This window comes from Syngnathus floridae, chromosome 3 (genome assembly GCF_059516105.1).
Source record: "Syngnathus floridae isolate MCC-2025c chromosome 3, RoL_Sflo_1.0, whole genome shotgun sequence".
NCBI classification, from domain to species: Eukaryota; Metazoa; Chordata; class Actinopteri; order Syngnathiformes; family Syngnathidae; genus Syngnathus; species Syngnathus floridae.
The window spans coordinates 16,139,569-16,154,726 of record NC_142415.1 but is presented as its reverse complement, the minus strand read 5'-3'; the positions used below and the strand labels follow the sequence as shown (position 1 = coordinate 16,154,726).

Here is a 15,158-nt window from a genome sequence, read left to right as displayed (position 1 = left end):
TCTGAACCACACTGAACGCCAAGCTGGAGTGCGAGCTCACCCAGGTTGTTGTGAGTCAAATATGTCTTTTCGGATAGGCGGGTCACAAGACACCCAATACCTTTTTGGAAACCACTGCAGCTGCTTCCCTCGACAGGAGCCCCTATTTTTTGCGAGTCTTCACCGATTCGCTCCTTCAAGACATTTGACCACTCGTGTGACCATACATGGGGGATGAATGGGAGTCAAACAGCCCGTCACCTTCTCCCTCTCTTTCTTGTGCCAACAACACGTTCAGCCCTATTTTCAACACAGCCCATGCAGTAACATGAAGGAACATGCTGATCATAATGAACCAAAAATATAACATTATTCATTTTAAAGTATAGTATTGCTGATGTATTGATTGTTTGGTTTCCATAAATTACAAACGCTGTATTTATTACTCACCTCTTTGTTTGTTGCTCATGTGCAACATTCTCTTTTGTACTATTTTCTGTGGAACCAGAATTTCCTGAGGGAGCAATCCCAAGGGATAAGTTAAGTCTAAGTTTTAATATATTATTTAATTCCCTTTTAATAATTATCCAGTCATTATATCATTTGATCGATTACAATTGAATAATGGTGTTTTAATTGCATTATTATTTTATTTTTTAAATTTAAGTGAAAAAAGAATTCAGCTTTAACTGCTTTAAAAATAAGCATGCGTGTATTTATTTATTTACAAACTATTTTGATTTATTATACATATAACCTATCAATATATATTTATAGATATTAATTTACAGTGGATACAATATCTATATGTCATCTCTGGCATTAGACAGTCAGGGTAAATTAAGTCGTGTCTGAGTATCTTGTGCATGTGAGCTATTCATGCAAAGCAAATCTATCTGATTAAATAAGCCTCATGTGGAAGTTACTCCCCCTCCGAGTGGGGTGTCAGGTTAGCCTGTGGCACTTTGTGTTTGTGTTCCAGGGATCATTTAGGAAGCTCCTGGCTGGCATACTTAACATCCTGGCTACTACTGGACGCTCTCTCCGTAGAGGATCATCATCCAGCTTGTCTGAGTGGCTCTCTGTGCTGATGCATGTCGGCAAGTTATGCCGCTTTAATTGGCCACCCTGGCTCAAATGGCTTTTAGCTTTTCAACAGCCCACCCGTTTCACTCCCCCCCTCACCTTGTGCTCCTTCGATAGTTCACAGGGCCACTGGCACTGTTGCAGCTGTCACCTTTTCAGTACTGTAAACCCAAGTTACTCAGATGTGATTCCTCACACAACATTTAAAACTTCTTAAGATTCAATTTCAGTGGCTTGTACAGTATTGGAAGGTGATCATAAAATAATATGTGGTAAATGGGATTCCATATCTAAAAGGAGTACAAGGAGCAGCTGGTAGCGGCCACAATTGATGTCGCCTGCTCAAATTTTAGTGGCAGACAAATTTAGCTTGGCTGTTAGCGGACGGGCCGGGCCTGCGTATAGCTCCAGGTTTACCGCTGACTCAGAAATGCCATCTTGTCCCAACACCAAAGCAACTCAGAGACACTTGTCAGGCCTTGTTTACACTTTGCTGAACATTTAGCAAACAGGAGATGTTTTTTCCCACAAGTCTCTGTAGATTTTTTTTTTTTTCAAAAGTAGCTCTCCGCTGGAACACAACCACAGTAAAGCAAATCAAAATGCTCAAATACAGGGCCGTTGACACAATGCAACACTTTATTTCCAGTAAATACAAAAAAATAATTTTATCATGGCCGGATAAATATCTTATATACGTAATCTTTACCATCTAATCTGTTACGGGTAACACATACAACATTTGTAATATGTTCCACAACATCCTAATGGTGACAAATGTTGATTTACTTCTTATACAGGTTAAAGGGGGAGATGTGGGGGGAGCTATTCATTCATAAAATGCCTATGCACATTAAAAAAGCGGATTGACTGAAAAACAAAGCCAGTTTGTTGTTGGTTTTAAAGCAAAAGCGTGCATGCCAGATGACAATCAGATCTCGTTGTCATTATGGTCATCTGGAAAAAGGCCTCCAGTGAAATAGTACTAGCTTCCCTCAACAAGGCCTTCAAACATGACAAACATACAATAATGGAAATGCAGAACCACCATCACAAAAAAAGCCCTTCATGAGTTCCATCATTCCCAAAAAAAGCCTTACGTGTCATAAATTGAGACATGATACAGTACAATGCCCGAAAAGGAGTTTGATGAAATGCAGTGAACCAGTTATCATTCAGGTTGCATAAAAATGCAATGAATGAATCCTTCAGTCAGAAATTGGGAAAACATCATGAAAATGCAGTGACCATCTCCTAAAAATGCTTTCCAATGCATCATAATAACAAACACGGTGAAACATCATATAGAAAGACCTTACATGAGGCAGAATGATGAGAACCCTCATGAAAGCGCAGCGAACCAGTTTGATCATCCTTTATCAAAATGATGAGAAACATGATGAAAAATATAGAGAACATGAATAAATTGCAGTGAACCAGTTTCAACACCCCCCTTCTAAAAGGCCATTAAACATGTCATATTGAGAGACTTTCCCGACGGCAGGTAATTCTACACTTGGATGATGTCAAAACCCACAACAACAAATGAGAACCTCCATTGCCCAAAAAAAAAATATGCTTGTGCTTCCACTCACACACACTGTAGACACTGTATAGGCTACGGACTAAGGCACTAATAATAAAAATAACACTATGAGCACACACACGTGATTCTCGTTCACACACAACACAACAATGTCAATTTGAAGTATTGTCAAAGTATTTGTGCATCCATATAAGTTTGAACAGTTATGATATGATGCACTTGAAGTCATGCACTAACCTGAACATACACTTTACATGTATGTTTTATTGTAATATAGGCCATAAAGTAAGGCAAAAAGCCACTACAATCACATTTTGGTAAACAAAGGGCTCAACTATTGCAGGTAGTATATCTATAAAGCCGCACCCTTCAATAAAATAAAAAATTGAGATTTCAATTCATGCTGCAGAATTGTGCTTGATTATTGTCAACATGATTATTGTCAATTTTTCAATTACTCGAAAAACTACTTATAAAATAAAGTTGCAACATTTTGAGGTATTTCTCATAATCAGCCAATTGAACAAATTTCAAATGATTTCATGGTGGAAGCAAAAATAAGCGTCCTTATTGTTATTTTGCATTGATCTCTGCCGGACACTGACACTGCCCTCTACAGCACCATCCTTGTTATTGCATCAGATTTATTTCTCCAAAGTGTGAAAAGAACTTGAAAGATTTCCGCGAATAAAAACCCCTCAAATTAAAAATAAATATTCCTTCAACGGTCTCTTTAAGTCACCTTTGAGTCTGATAGGCTGCACGCTGTAGATTCAAGGTCTAAGACAAACATGCAGGTCATTGAGCATGTAGGAAAATTAGTCACACACAAAAATGTCCATGAGATAAATTTACAGTGACAAATATGTAAAACCATCCTTTGTCGATGGAGTCACGTGACTCTCTCATGGCCATTAAAAAGACATTCACACAACGCGGGAACAATCATTTACGAACGAAACATTTCACGCGGTCGCTCCCAATTGAGTCACATTCGGTTTGATATCAGTCGAAGTAGCTGTGTTGTAGGAGGAGACACATCAGTGACGTTTTTGTCCCAAAAATCAGCAATTTGAAGATTAACACAGAACTGTTTGCTTCCAACAAGTCTCAGCAGAGGAGACGTTTCAAGAATAAGTCGATTCTGCGCTTATTTTAGTTGTTATCCTCGCGCAGTTCGCTTGGCAAGAACTTGTATTGCTGCTGTCTGATCTGAGCTAGCTTTTTGCGGGCTTCCTCCAGCTCCCGCTCCTTTCTCAGCATCTCCTCCTGAGCAGCGATGATCTGCAAGGAAGAAAACAAAGAATGAGATAAATAAATGAAATAAATAAAATAAGTAAATGTGCGTGTATGTTTATTTGGAACCTATAAGGACAGAGTGTGCCATCTAGTGGTTAACTAATAGAATGCAGTGACCAAAGTTTGAACTGCAATTTTTCAGCAGAGGTGCAGGTAAAATTTCCTCACAAATGACTTCTAGTGACATATTTGTCATGCTGGAGTCATTGATCCATTAAATTTGTGATTGGGCCCTTGAATAATGTGTTGTTTACCTGGGCAATGCCTCCCACAAACTTGGTCTTGACCACCACGTTGTCTTCGTCGGCTTTGTCGAAGGCCGCCTTCTGAGCGGCTCGAACCAGGTTGTCGGACGCCTTCTTGACTGCATTGCCTGCAATCTGGTTGAACATCCAATGGGACCGTCACATAAGATCAGGAGGCACCCAAATGTTCCATTGCTATTATATATGTACATTATACACCGATACCGAGCACCGATACCACTGTTACTTTTAATACATACAATTTCCCTCCAAAACGGATAGATAACTTTAGAAAAACAGTCAATAAAGTATTTTTTGTTAAAATGGCATCAAATTAATGACACTCAATCTGACCTGCAGTCTCCTCATGGCCTCAGAGTCTTGGTCAGCCTTCACCTTGCAGGCCACCAGCAGCTGAGCTGTGGATGCGGCCACCTGTTTGGCCGAAGAGATGAGCTTCTCCTCGCTGGCGTGGCCTTGCACGGACGCGTTGGCCGCTTCGCACAGGTTGCTGGTGGCCGCCGCCACCATACGCGCCTGAGAGAGGCCACGTGCTTCGTCAGCCATCTAGTCAAATGTGTCGATCAAACATTCGTCGTACTCACAGCAGAGATGAGCCCCTGGGACCACTGTCCGTCATCTATGGCGTTGGCGGGGATGGAGCCCACTTTGCCCTGAGCCACCAGCTCCCTCTGGGCGGCTGAGGCGGATTTGACCAGGGCGCTGGTAGCGGCGGCGATGGACTTGGCCGCCTCGAGGATCTGCTCCTCGAAGTTCAACGTTTCGTCTGCCAACTGAGGGGAAAAAACAACAACACATACTTCCATTACACGTTTCTCACTTTGCATGCAAATTGTTCATACTGTACCTAGAAGGGGCCGTCGTGGATATAATTCAGGATTACCTCACTTTATCCTAATTTGATTGCGTGTTGGCATAATTAAACACAATCCAACAACTTTTATTTTGCATTTAACTGTGTGGATTTGAAGGAACCAAGGGATTAATTATCAAAGTATCACGTATTTACTTTTTCAATGTAAGTTTCTTAATTTTTAATTTCAAGATAACAGTTATGGGATCTGAAATTTCTTTTGTTGTTGTTTTTGACATTTTTATTTAATTTTCATGAATAAGTCATTAATTGAAATTACAAAATGATGTGCTGACCCAAATAAATTTGATTTGGCTTTGAAGGACGTCTGCAAACCAACGCTGAAGAATCTAAATTGTGCAATGACTGACTAAATTATTATATTACATTAAAGTGTTTGGATTAATAACACACGTGACCTCTTGCACACAGACATATGCACATTCACACGCCACAAGTCTGTAGACAGAGCGGGACACTGTAGGAATATGTTTGATATATAGTTGGGACTGAATAACAACCTAATATATCAAACATATCAGACAGAGCCCTGCAGAGGAGGCCTCCGGAGGCGGGGGCAGGCAAGGCAGGGACTCAAGGAGAGGGTTAGGGTAGAAGTGGGGTTAAAGGTTAGATTGATTTGGCGTGGGATTTATCAAGAGCATATGTAGGGTTTGGGATTTAGCTCAATTTACCACAGATGGAAGGAGGGGGATGAGGAAGAAACAAGTCAAAAGGGAATAAGGCCAAATCTTGGGAGGGGTATTAAAACATTTTCATGGACTAATGAGTTGGATTTGAAACCATGAGGGGCTCAATGTTTACAGGCTGGCACGAACGATTTTTTCCTCTCCCACTGAAAATGGGCTGGACACATGAGGAGGGGTGGTGAGAAAATAATTTAGCAGCCATTGTAGCGCCATCACTGGACGTTGTGGGGAATGTTTCAACAGGGAGGAGACAAGAGACAACATCCACATTCCTGAAAATACTCATTTGTCACTTTATTTACACGTAAGCACACACAATTTAAACAGTTATTTAGATGTTGAGAAAAAATGCACTTGGCAAGTTTTTATTATTGGTTTTATGCTTATTAGAAAAATATATGTAGTTTTAATGTGCCTTTATACTGACGTTCAATGTTGTAGAAATTCCAGTTTGAAATGCAAGATGGAAAATGTGTGATGAATGAAAATCAATGATCAAAAAATATCAGAATATTAAAATGAAATTCTAGTATGTATAGAAATTTCAAAAATCTGGTCATATTGATTTTGCTTTATAATACTTTAATTGTGATTCATTTAATATTTGAGAATTTTTTTATCAAAACTATTTGATTTATTTATTGATTTCTTTTCAAAACTATTTAATTCTAAAAGTCTACATATAAACAAATTCCTAACTTCTTGTGAGTCATGTATAAAGGCGTGTGGTGTCTCACCTTGGGCTTGGCTCGAGGTTTGAGTTGCTCCAGCTTCTTTGCGGCAGCCTCAATGGACGCCGCCGCCCCGAGCAGCTCCGTCTCCGCAATCACCGTCGGGTCCTCAGGGTCCACCCACTCGGAACCTGGATCGAACCATGACAACATACCGGTTACAAGCTCGCTCGCAGAATCAAAACGTCGCTGGGTCATGCCTCACGACAACAGAGCATCGGCACATTCACGCATTCCCCGGGTGCCACATTCGGCGCATGAAGTGAGTGATGTGTGTTTCAAACAAAAGCGGATTGAACTTTGACATCTCCGTGCAGCAGCTGAACTTTGAGATGGGATGAAATGAATCCATGTTAGCGGCCAAAAGATGAGAACCAAAATAAAAAAAAAAACTGTCAAGCTTTTGGTGAAATCAGTCTCAGGATAGAAAACAACACTAACTTACCTTCATCTGTGGTGCCAAAAAAGGAGGAAGACAAGCGGTTAACAAAATATCTCAGGGAATGAAGCAATTTGTTCCGAAGGATACACAACTATTATGTATACGTAAAAACAGTGCTACTCAGCGTGGAGGAATTTGGATGTATACTTTTTTTTTTTCTTCAGAAATTGCACCTTCATTCTCACAGTACGTATCCAGTTTTTTCCTCAAGGAAACAAAATTGTCTGCAAAATTCTGTTTAGTTGAGCAATATATATAAATATAGTCTGATTACCTTTCATGGCCTCTGCAGACTGGATAAGTTCTGTGACTGCTCCTGCCACTCGTTTTGAACACGCAGCCAGCTGCTGCTTCTGCTCAGGAGTGGGCCTTTGCAACACCTATGCACAAAAAAGTACTATTTACTGCCATCTTGTGGCATCTTAGGGGATTTCAGAGAACCAAATACAGCGACTAGGTGAGTTTTCAGCAAATAACAGATGATAGGTTCTCCAACAAAAAAATCCCTGAAAAGATGAATTAGCGAATAATGAATAAATAAATATGCAAGCAAATCACTGTACTTTAGTCCAAAATAAGGAAACAAGTGAGGTCCAAATAATATTGAATCTCATACAATTTGCAAAACAGAAAAACCACCCACCATGAGGACTTGTTCAAGTAGATCAATGTATCCGGTTGTGCACTCTGACCCAAATCTCAGCGCCCTGTTCTTCACTTCCTCGTTGACATCAGGATGGTAGGCCGCTTGCTGCATAGCACAAACACAATCAACATTAAAGAGGTAAACGCTTTCAGGGTCACCTGATCAACTATAAGAACCTTGCAGCTGGCGAGCATGTCAGAAATGGCCTTGCGGCTCAGGTTGGCCGTGTGAATGATGTCCTCCTGTCGAGCCGAGTTCCCGGCGGCCACCGCTTTGGCCGTCGCCATGGTGATGCCCTTGGTTATGCGGATGAACTCTTCGGGCGTGGTTGTTTTGCTCGGAGGATCGCGGGACTGGAACAACTGCGGATGACGAAATGGGGGACAGATGTCATATGACAAGCCAAAGACACCAGACATCATAGTTACGTTTTACCCATAGTTACGTTTTACCAATGTAAACAGAATTATATATCTTTATTATAATATATTATTTTAAAAATATTTTTATATTTTTGTATTGTTATATTGTTGCATTTTTTATATTTTTATTTTATGTATTATATATTTTTATTATAATAGGTCAATGAAGAGTAGGTAAAACTCACTAATCTTAAAATATATTATATATCATTTGTTCAATATTTGTCCATCCCTATATAGTCATTAGGTAGTAGCGAATGATTCTGAGCTATCGGTTTTTAATTCTTCAACAAATGGTGATTCATACATTAACACTGCATTTATTGAAATTAGAGCCCAACAGCAGCCGATGTCATCTCACCGCCGTTTCCTGTTTGATGCACTCGATGGTGGCCTCCAGCGCTCGAGTGCCTCGCGTGGCCTCATCCTCCACGGCCTTCACCGTCTTCAGCAGGGACGTCACATTGGTCACCATCACCTGAAAGCAAAATAGAATTGTCCATCATTCAAATTTGGCAGGGTTATAAGTAATACTCCATTTAGAAGACATATTTTATCTAAACTGTATTTTTTTCTTTCAGCTGGGAAGGATTTCAGCTCACACATGACCTTAATGATGAGGTCAAGCTCTGTAAAAAAATGGATGGATGAAATGGTGCCCGCACCTTTGCCGCGCTCTTGAGCTGGTACATGGACGGGTCATCTGCAGCTTTGCCGGCGGCACACTTGGTGGCGCTGATGAGCTCCCCCAGCGCCTTGGCGACGTCTTTGACAGCATTTATCAGAACCACCTGGAGTTCAAACAATGAGTTCATGAGGCATTAAGAAATGTGAAGTCAGGTTGCTATGACAACTAAACAGTTCAACCTGTGTCTCTGGATCATCAGAACCAATGCTGGCTGCGCCTAGTTTGACCACGTCAGTGAGCTGGGTGATGGTTTTGGCAGAGGACTGGGCGGCCTGCGCCAGCTTATCCTGGCCAGAAGCGGCGCCTGACACCAACATTTTTGTGTCCTCCACTAGAGCTTTGGCCGTTTTCAGGATGTTTTCTCTGAGAAAGAGAAATGTCAACATTTGTAAATACATAATTAAATCACGTCCGATACAATTTCTCTTACCAAGTAAATGGGATTTAATCATCATTCATTAATCATTAATTTCATTATTTATAGAGTATTTTTTTTCTATTTTGTGTTTATTTTATTTTGTATTTATTTTGTGTTATGTTATTATTTTCTTGATTTTATTTTCACTCTGTTACACTATTAAATGCTGTGCTGTGGATATATTTCTAGATAAGCTTTCCGTGTCAGAATCAATGCAGAAATAAAATGCGTGTAAAAGTAAAAGATCAAAAACGAGGCTTTTTGTGAATTTTCCAGTTTCATGCCACCGGAGGAACATGATGAGCCATGTCACAAAACAATTTATCATTTCAATCTGGGATCATCTTTTCAGTCACGCCGTCACACCAAAGCAGCCTATTGTCTCCTTTTGTTGTCACAGTGAAAGATGTGACAGTTCATCTTGCAAAGCCTGAGGGGTAATTTGTACTTTCTGACGTTCAGAAAATGTTAAGCTCCCCTTTTGTCTGCATGCTACTAAGTCATTCTGTCAGCTTCTGATAACAGATCCCCACAAAGTCGATTTGAAGCTACAGACGTGAGAAATTCTCCAACAAACAGATTTGGCCACTCCCACCTGTGGTCGGCGAAGGATTCGTCATTTTCGGCGTTGAGCGTGCCAGCGGAGGCGAACATGATGGTGGTGTCCAAATCGGCGATGATGCCCGACACGGCGCTTGCCGCTGTGATGCAGGCCTGCGTTCCTTTATTGCCTGCCTGGAGTGCCGACAGCACCAAGGACACCTGAGGACCCCGGCAAAAGACAACGGTCAGAATTTTTGCTTTTTTTTTTTTTTTGTTCGTGATGATGCTAACCTTTTCTGTGACGGCGCGTGCGCAGTCGATGAGCTCTCGCTTGGTGAAGCCGTCGGAAGGCGTGATCTGCAACGACCCGGCCTTCTGCACCAGGTAGATGCAGCCGTGGCCCAGCTCCTGCACTCGGGTTTTGATCTGAAAGCCGATCTGGGAAACATGGAGCAGACAAGTTGCTCACGGCAGTTGCTTTTTAATGCCTGCCAGGTCACCGTACCTCTTCGGGCTCGGCCGTGTGGGCGGCCTTCCGTCCCTCGATGGCCAGCTGGCTGAAGTCGACCGTTACCTGAGAGGCCAGACCTCCGAGCTCATCCGGACATGTCACCGATTTAGTCATCTAAGTCATAACACACCAAACGTCATTATTTCAGACCTTTTTCCAAACATTTTATACTAAGTAACATTTAAAGTTTAATGCGGTTTACCATTTCCTGAGCAGTGACTGCAATAGCTTTGGAGTGTTTCACCATACTGGTTTGGTAATCCACAAATGAGCCTTCGGGCTCAGGCGGCGTTCCCTCATCCAGCTGGAGAAACAAGAAACATTCAGTTTGCATTTCAAACAAGTATGCATTTTAAACTATGACAACAAATACAAAAATCTAAATGTTACACCTTTACCAATATAATATATCCCTAAGTTCATGCAGTTTTTAATGTGCTTATATGCAGAAAACTACATGTCAAGTGAGTTAAAAACTAAATAATAAATAAATATGTAAACAAACAAATAAATAAACAAATGAACTAAGTGCCTTCTTGCAACATAAACATGGAAGAACCACAAGTCAGAGTCGATTGGAATTTTAATAGTCGTTTAAGAAGCCTTGGCCACTTAACATAAGATCATCTTTAATAATTTAGACTCCACACTTTAATTCAACCGAGACCCTTTTGACTTGCTTTGCTAGGTGCTGCTGTTTCTAAGCAACTGAGTTCAAATAGGCTCAGTAAATAACTTAATATTATGAAGTACCGCAACTAGAGCACACATAATTAGAGCTTACTTACTATCACTACCATTATTTTCTAATCGAGGGAAAAAGGGAGACGTTAAATAAAGGAGGCATTTATTTATCTTAAGTGGAAGGTGGCTCAAAGCTATTGCATAGTGTGACTCCTCCTGCTTGGAATACTAATAATAATGCAGGACCAACTAGAACAACAAGCAGATTGTTAAATAAACACCTGTGTGACAAAATTGATTATCTTTATGAAGGCAGAATTGATAACTGTGCATGAGGGAGCAAGCATAGTAATTGAAGCATCTGGTGAATATTTAATCCATTTAAAAAAAAAAAAGCCTTGCAAGTAAAAGGAAAAAAAAAAAAAGAAAAAACATGATTGCCAGCTTGCACTGTATACATTACGGCGTCTGTGTTAAATTAACGGATCACAGGGAAGCCAGCAGACAGAAGTTTGGAATATCGCAGGTACTTCACGTTCACAAAGCATACAGACACTTTGGAATCTGACATTGAGCTGCAGTAGTTTAATATATATTGACACGAAATTTAAACAAGAAATTATATGGAAAACATTTCGATGTCTGTATATAAATAATTGGTTCTCTAGATGTGCTGCTGATTTTTTAAATGAAAAATTAAATAGCCATAAACTGGATTTACCTTGGCCATGGCCTCCGCGATGGAATCCACCATGCCGCCGACCATGCCAACTTCACTGGCGGCCTCATTCAGTGTCACCATGATGTCATCCACTGCCTCCTTCATTAACTGAGAGGCCTCGGCGATGGCATCGTGAGTGTGAGATGCCTGAAAGTTGTCACTACAATATTACTTTGTACAATAAAAATGGATGATGGTAACAACTGCCACTGAAGATCTGACCTTGCAATTTCCTCCCCCCTCCTTGGCGGCGTAGAGCATTTGCAGGGCGGACTCAGCCAGGGTTTTGGTCTGATCCAGGAAGGTCATCTGCTGCTGGTGGTCCTTCAGCTTGGACGCCACGCCCACTGCTGCCCTGCTCAGCGGTTCAAAGTAGCCAGCCAGTTGGGTCACCTAAGGTCAAACATCAAATCTTGATTACAGGAAATTTATTTTTTTAAAAGTTATATACATATATGGACTTTACGGACAAAAAAAACCCAATAATGTTATCGTGCCAATGCCTCAAAACTGAACTTCTCATCAGTTTGGTCATGATTCCATTTCTGTACTCAAAACTGCCACTAGAGGGTATACCTATACATTAGCTATGGTGTAATGTATTACGGCAAAGATTTGGAACTTTTTTGATATCCTATTAGGTTGCAACATTATGAATAAGCAATGTGAATAAATGCTCAAAACGGCTTTTTTTGAAAAAAATCAATTTAAATTAAACATTTTTTAAATTAAAAACTAAAATGTGTCTCTGTATCACATTTATTTTTGCCTATTGCAAGCGGATTTTGAACGTATCCCCAATGATAAATGACATCGACTCTACTTCCACTTTTGTCTTGCTTCACGCTTAAATCATTTAAGTAAAGTCATTAATGTGTTGCCCTATATAGCGCACCTTGTGTCCTAGTTGGGAAGCCTCGCCTCTGGCAGCAGTGGAAACAGGGTCGATTAAGTGGCCAATTTCCTGAACGGAGGACGTCAGCTGCTCTTGCAGGGCCTGAAAAGAAGAGGAAATGAAAGTACATTTGTTCCTGTGTGGCCTTTTCATGTGAAAGGTGGAATTGCATTCACAGTGCTTCATTTGGAACCTTGACATCAATGCCCTCAAACTGAATATCTTTTCTGAGAGACAAAAACCACAAACAACCTGGTTAAATAAATAAATATGCACACACAAAATTAAAATATTGTTGCAGCATGAATTTTGGCTTTTTTTTTTTTACAGTGTGGCACATGCAAAACATCGAATGAAAGCATCATTTGATAAATCAAAAGAAAAAATGAAATATGTTGAGTCCTTTTCGTAACGGTTCCTTACCTCCAGAGAAATGTCGTCCCTGCTGGGTAAGTTCTGGCTGACCGCAGCCAAAGAGGCCTGCTCAATGTCCCGGATACATTTGTTGACGTTATCAATGGATGAGTCGCACTCCCGCTGGCCCGGGGCCTTGTCCCTGAGATGGAAATGGGCCAGAGAGAGAGAGAGAGCAATAAAATAGATGGGGGGAGAGAGGGCGAAGGATGACAAACAGGACAGAGTTAAAAAAAAGATGGACTAAAGGAACATGTAAACACAAAGGATGCAGTTTTTACATCTATCCTGGCTTTGAAAAATCAAATCTGGAAAACTACATAAAAATAATAAAAAAGAAGAATATTGCATTTTCTTATAAAACATTGTTTTTAAAATACTTCTGTATTAATATTCGACGTTTATGCTGTGAATATGTGAACTTAGACCCTAATATAACATAGTGATGAAAGTAAATAGGATTAGCGTCAACACAGGGTAATTGTTCCCCCCCCCCCCCTCCCACAACAAACCGGATGGCGGTGATGAGACTCTTGATGGAGTCGGAGACAGTGCGGGAGTGACCGGCCAGAACGGACCAAGTGGGTGGGTCTTTGGGATTGATAACCAACGAGCGGGCGGTCTTGAGCAGATATGTGGAGCTATCAAGCATGGAGCGTGCCGATTGGATGATGGGCTCCTGAGCCGTAGAACCCTGCAGCCAAACAAGTTGATGGAAGACTTTAGAGTCTAAAGTCTAAACTTTAGACATAAAATGCCTTTTGCCTAGTATACTACACAAAAAGTCTGTGACTGACCTCGTGGCTTATCTGAGCCGGGATGCTGGCAAATTCTGGGTTGGAGGCAAATATCGTCAGATTTTCCACGGCTTCGATGAGCGGAGCTGTGGCCACTCGACACCTGTTCCTGTTCTCATCTGAGAAATCTCCATCGAGAGCCTGAGAGAGAAAATCACAAACAAGCTCTTGCTGTCATGTTCCACTGATTCTTTAATCCAATGCTTACTGGTTTAAGTCCTGAATGGACATGAGATTTGTCTGATTAGGCTTTGGAAGGACTAGACCCACCTTAATGGTTTTGACCAAGTTGGCGGTGCTGTTAGCCACCTCCTTAGCTGATTGGACAAAGTGTCTCTTGGCGACCGGGTTGGTGGTTTTGGAGGAGGCTAGACGGCAGGCGTTGCACAGAGCAGACGTGTGCTTTGCAACAATGGTGGCTGCTGAGAGCACCTGCAATGTTGAGAAATAAAAAAAATATAAAAAAAGACCATAAGATTAATGGTCCATTAGAGGCCACTGCAGCATTTACTCAAAGTATCCGATTGTATCTTAAAGGTGAGAAACAATAAACAATACCTGTTAGTCTGTTTTATTTTATGGCGGAATGTACCTGGGAGGCGCTACTCTCTGGGTCCACAAGATTCTGACAGGCCATTTGAATTGCCTGGTTGGCTTTAGCAAACTGGATGGGGTCCACCAGTCCCTGGTGACCTGCGTGACTGTTGGGGTCGGACACGCCCACCAGGTAGGATGCCTAAGGATTAAAAAGAAAAAAGGCTTGGGTGTATATGGAACTGCCTTCTATCAGTGAAAAGCCACAACTTAGATATTAAAATAAAACTTTGTTTTTAAAAATTAATATTTGAAATATATTTAAGCCAAGTTTTTAAACATATTGTAAACTTATTTACTTACTTATAATGGCAATTAATTTCATTGAGAGGAAAACATTTTGAATCAAAGCTGTGAAGGTCAAGTAAAAAAAAAAAAAAAAAAGCGATAACTATAAACTGGAGATTTCCACAATATAGTAACAGATGGCTCAATACGTTCCACAATAAAATCTGAAATTGCGGGGCGTAAATAATCACCCAAGATATAGTACTGGAACATTGTGATCACTTCACAGGAATTAATCACATTTGGGAATTTGTACGTACCTGTCCTGCAGCTTCAGTGAGCCCGCAAAGGGCCTTGGACGCCAATCTGACGCAGTCTCCGAATGACATCACATCTCCCGTCTTGCAGTTCTGGGAAATTCCCGCCATTGACTCTCCCAAGACCTGGCCGGACCAACATGAATAAAAAAAAGCAGAGTGACAGATTGTGAGATGAGGGATGTTTTAATCTCCCAGTTGGGAGACCTAGAAGGCTTACCTTGGAATTTTCCATGACACTCTCGATGCAGTCAAAGTAGGAGAGGTCATTGATGGGTTCATTGGGGTTGTCCAGCATTCCTCGGACAGCCTGGAAATTTTTTAGCAACTTCTTTTACACAGAGATAAAACATTATCCTACCTTTGCC

At 40.9% G+C, this 15,158-nt stretch overlaps 1 protein-coding gene across 4 annotated transcripts in view; it reads right to left on the bottom strand.

Moving 5' to 3' along the window:
* Positions 1-1,690: 1,690 nt before the first annotated feature.
* Positions 1,691-15,158, bottom strand: part of LOC148400817 (talin-2) — a 46,046-nt gene continuing 32,578 nt past the window's right edge. For all 4 annotated transcript variants that reach the window (XM_088371065.1, XM_088371063.1, XM_088371061.1 and 1 more), the window contains 25 exons: positions 15,011-15,100; positions 14,794-14,916; positions 14,244-14,387; positions 13,922-14,083; positions 13,652-13,792; positions 13,367-13,548; positions 12,864-12,996; positions 12,441-12,542; positions 11,768-11,938; positions 11,546-11,692; positions 10,343-10,444; positions 10,135-10,254; positions 9,921-10,067; positions 9,682-9,848; positions 8,848-9,031; positions 8,646-8,771; positions 8,342-8,458; positions 7,735-7,920; positions 7,556-7,663; positions 7,187-7,292; positions 6,477-6,601; positions 4,761-4,949; positions 4,510-4,692; positions 4,165-4,290; positions 1,691-3,895 (listed from right to left, as the gene is read on the bottom strand). In XM_088371065.1, coding sequence (XP_088227191.1) covers positions 3,767-3,895; positions 4,165-4,290; positions 4,510-4,692; positions 4,761-4,949; positions 6,477-6,601; positions 7,187-7,292; positions 7,556-7,663; positions 7,735-7,920; positions 8,342-8,458; positions 8,646-8,771; positions 8,848-9,031; positions 9,682-9,848; positions 9,921-10,067; positions 10,135-10,254; positions 10,343-10,444; positions 11,546-11,692; positions 11,768-11,938; positions 12,441-12,542; positions 12,864-12,996; positions 13,367-13,548; positions 13,652-13,792; positions 13,922-14,083; positions 14,244-14,387; positions 14,794-14,916; positions 15,011-15,100 — 3,510 coding nt within the window. In that variant the 3' untranslated portion in view covers positions 1,691-3,766. The remainder of the gene's footprint in view (positions 3,896-4,164; positions 4,291-4,509; positions 4,693-4,760; positions 4,950-6,476; positions 6,602-7,186; positions 7,293-7,555; positions 7,664-7,734; positions 7,921-8,341; positions 8,459-8,645; positions 8,772-8,847; positions 9,032-9,681; positions 9,849-9,920; positions 10,068-10,134; positions 10,255-10,342; positions 10,445-11,545; positions 11,693-11,767; positions 11,939-12,440; positions 12,543-12,863; positions 12,997-13,366; positions 13,549-13,651; positions 13,793-13,921; positions 14,084-14,243; positions 14,388-14,793; positions 14,917-15,010; positions 15,101-15,158) is intronic.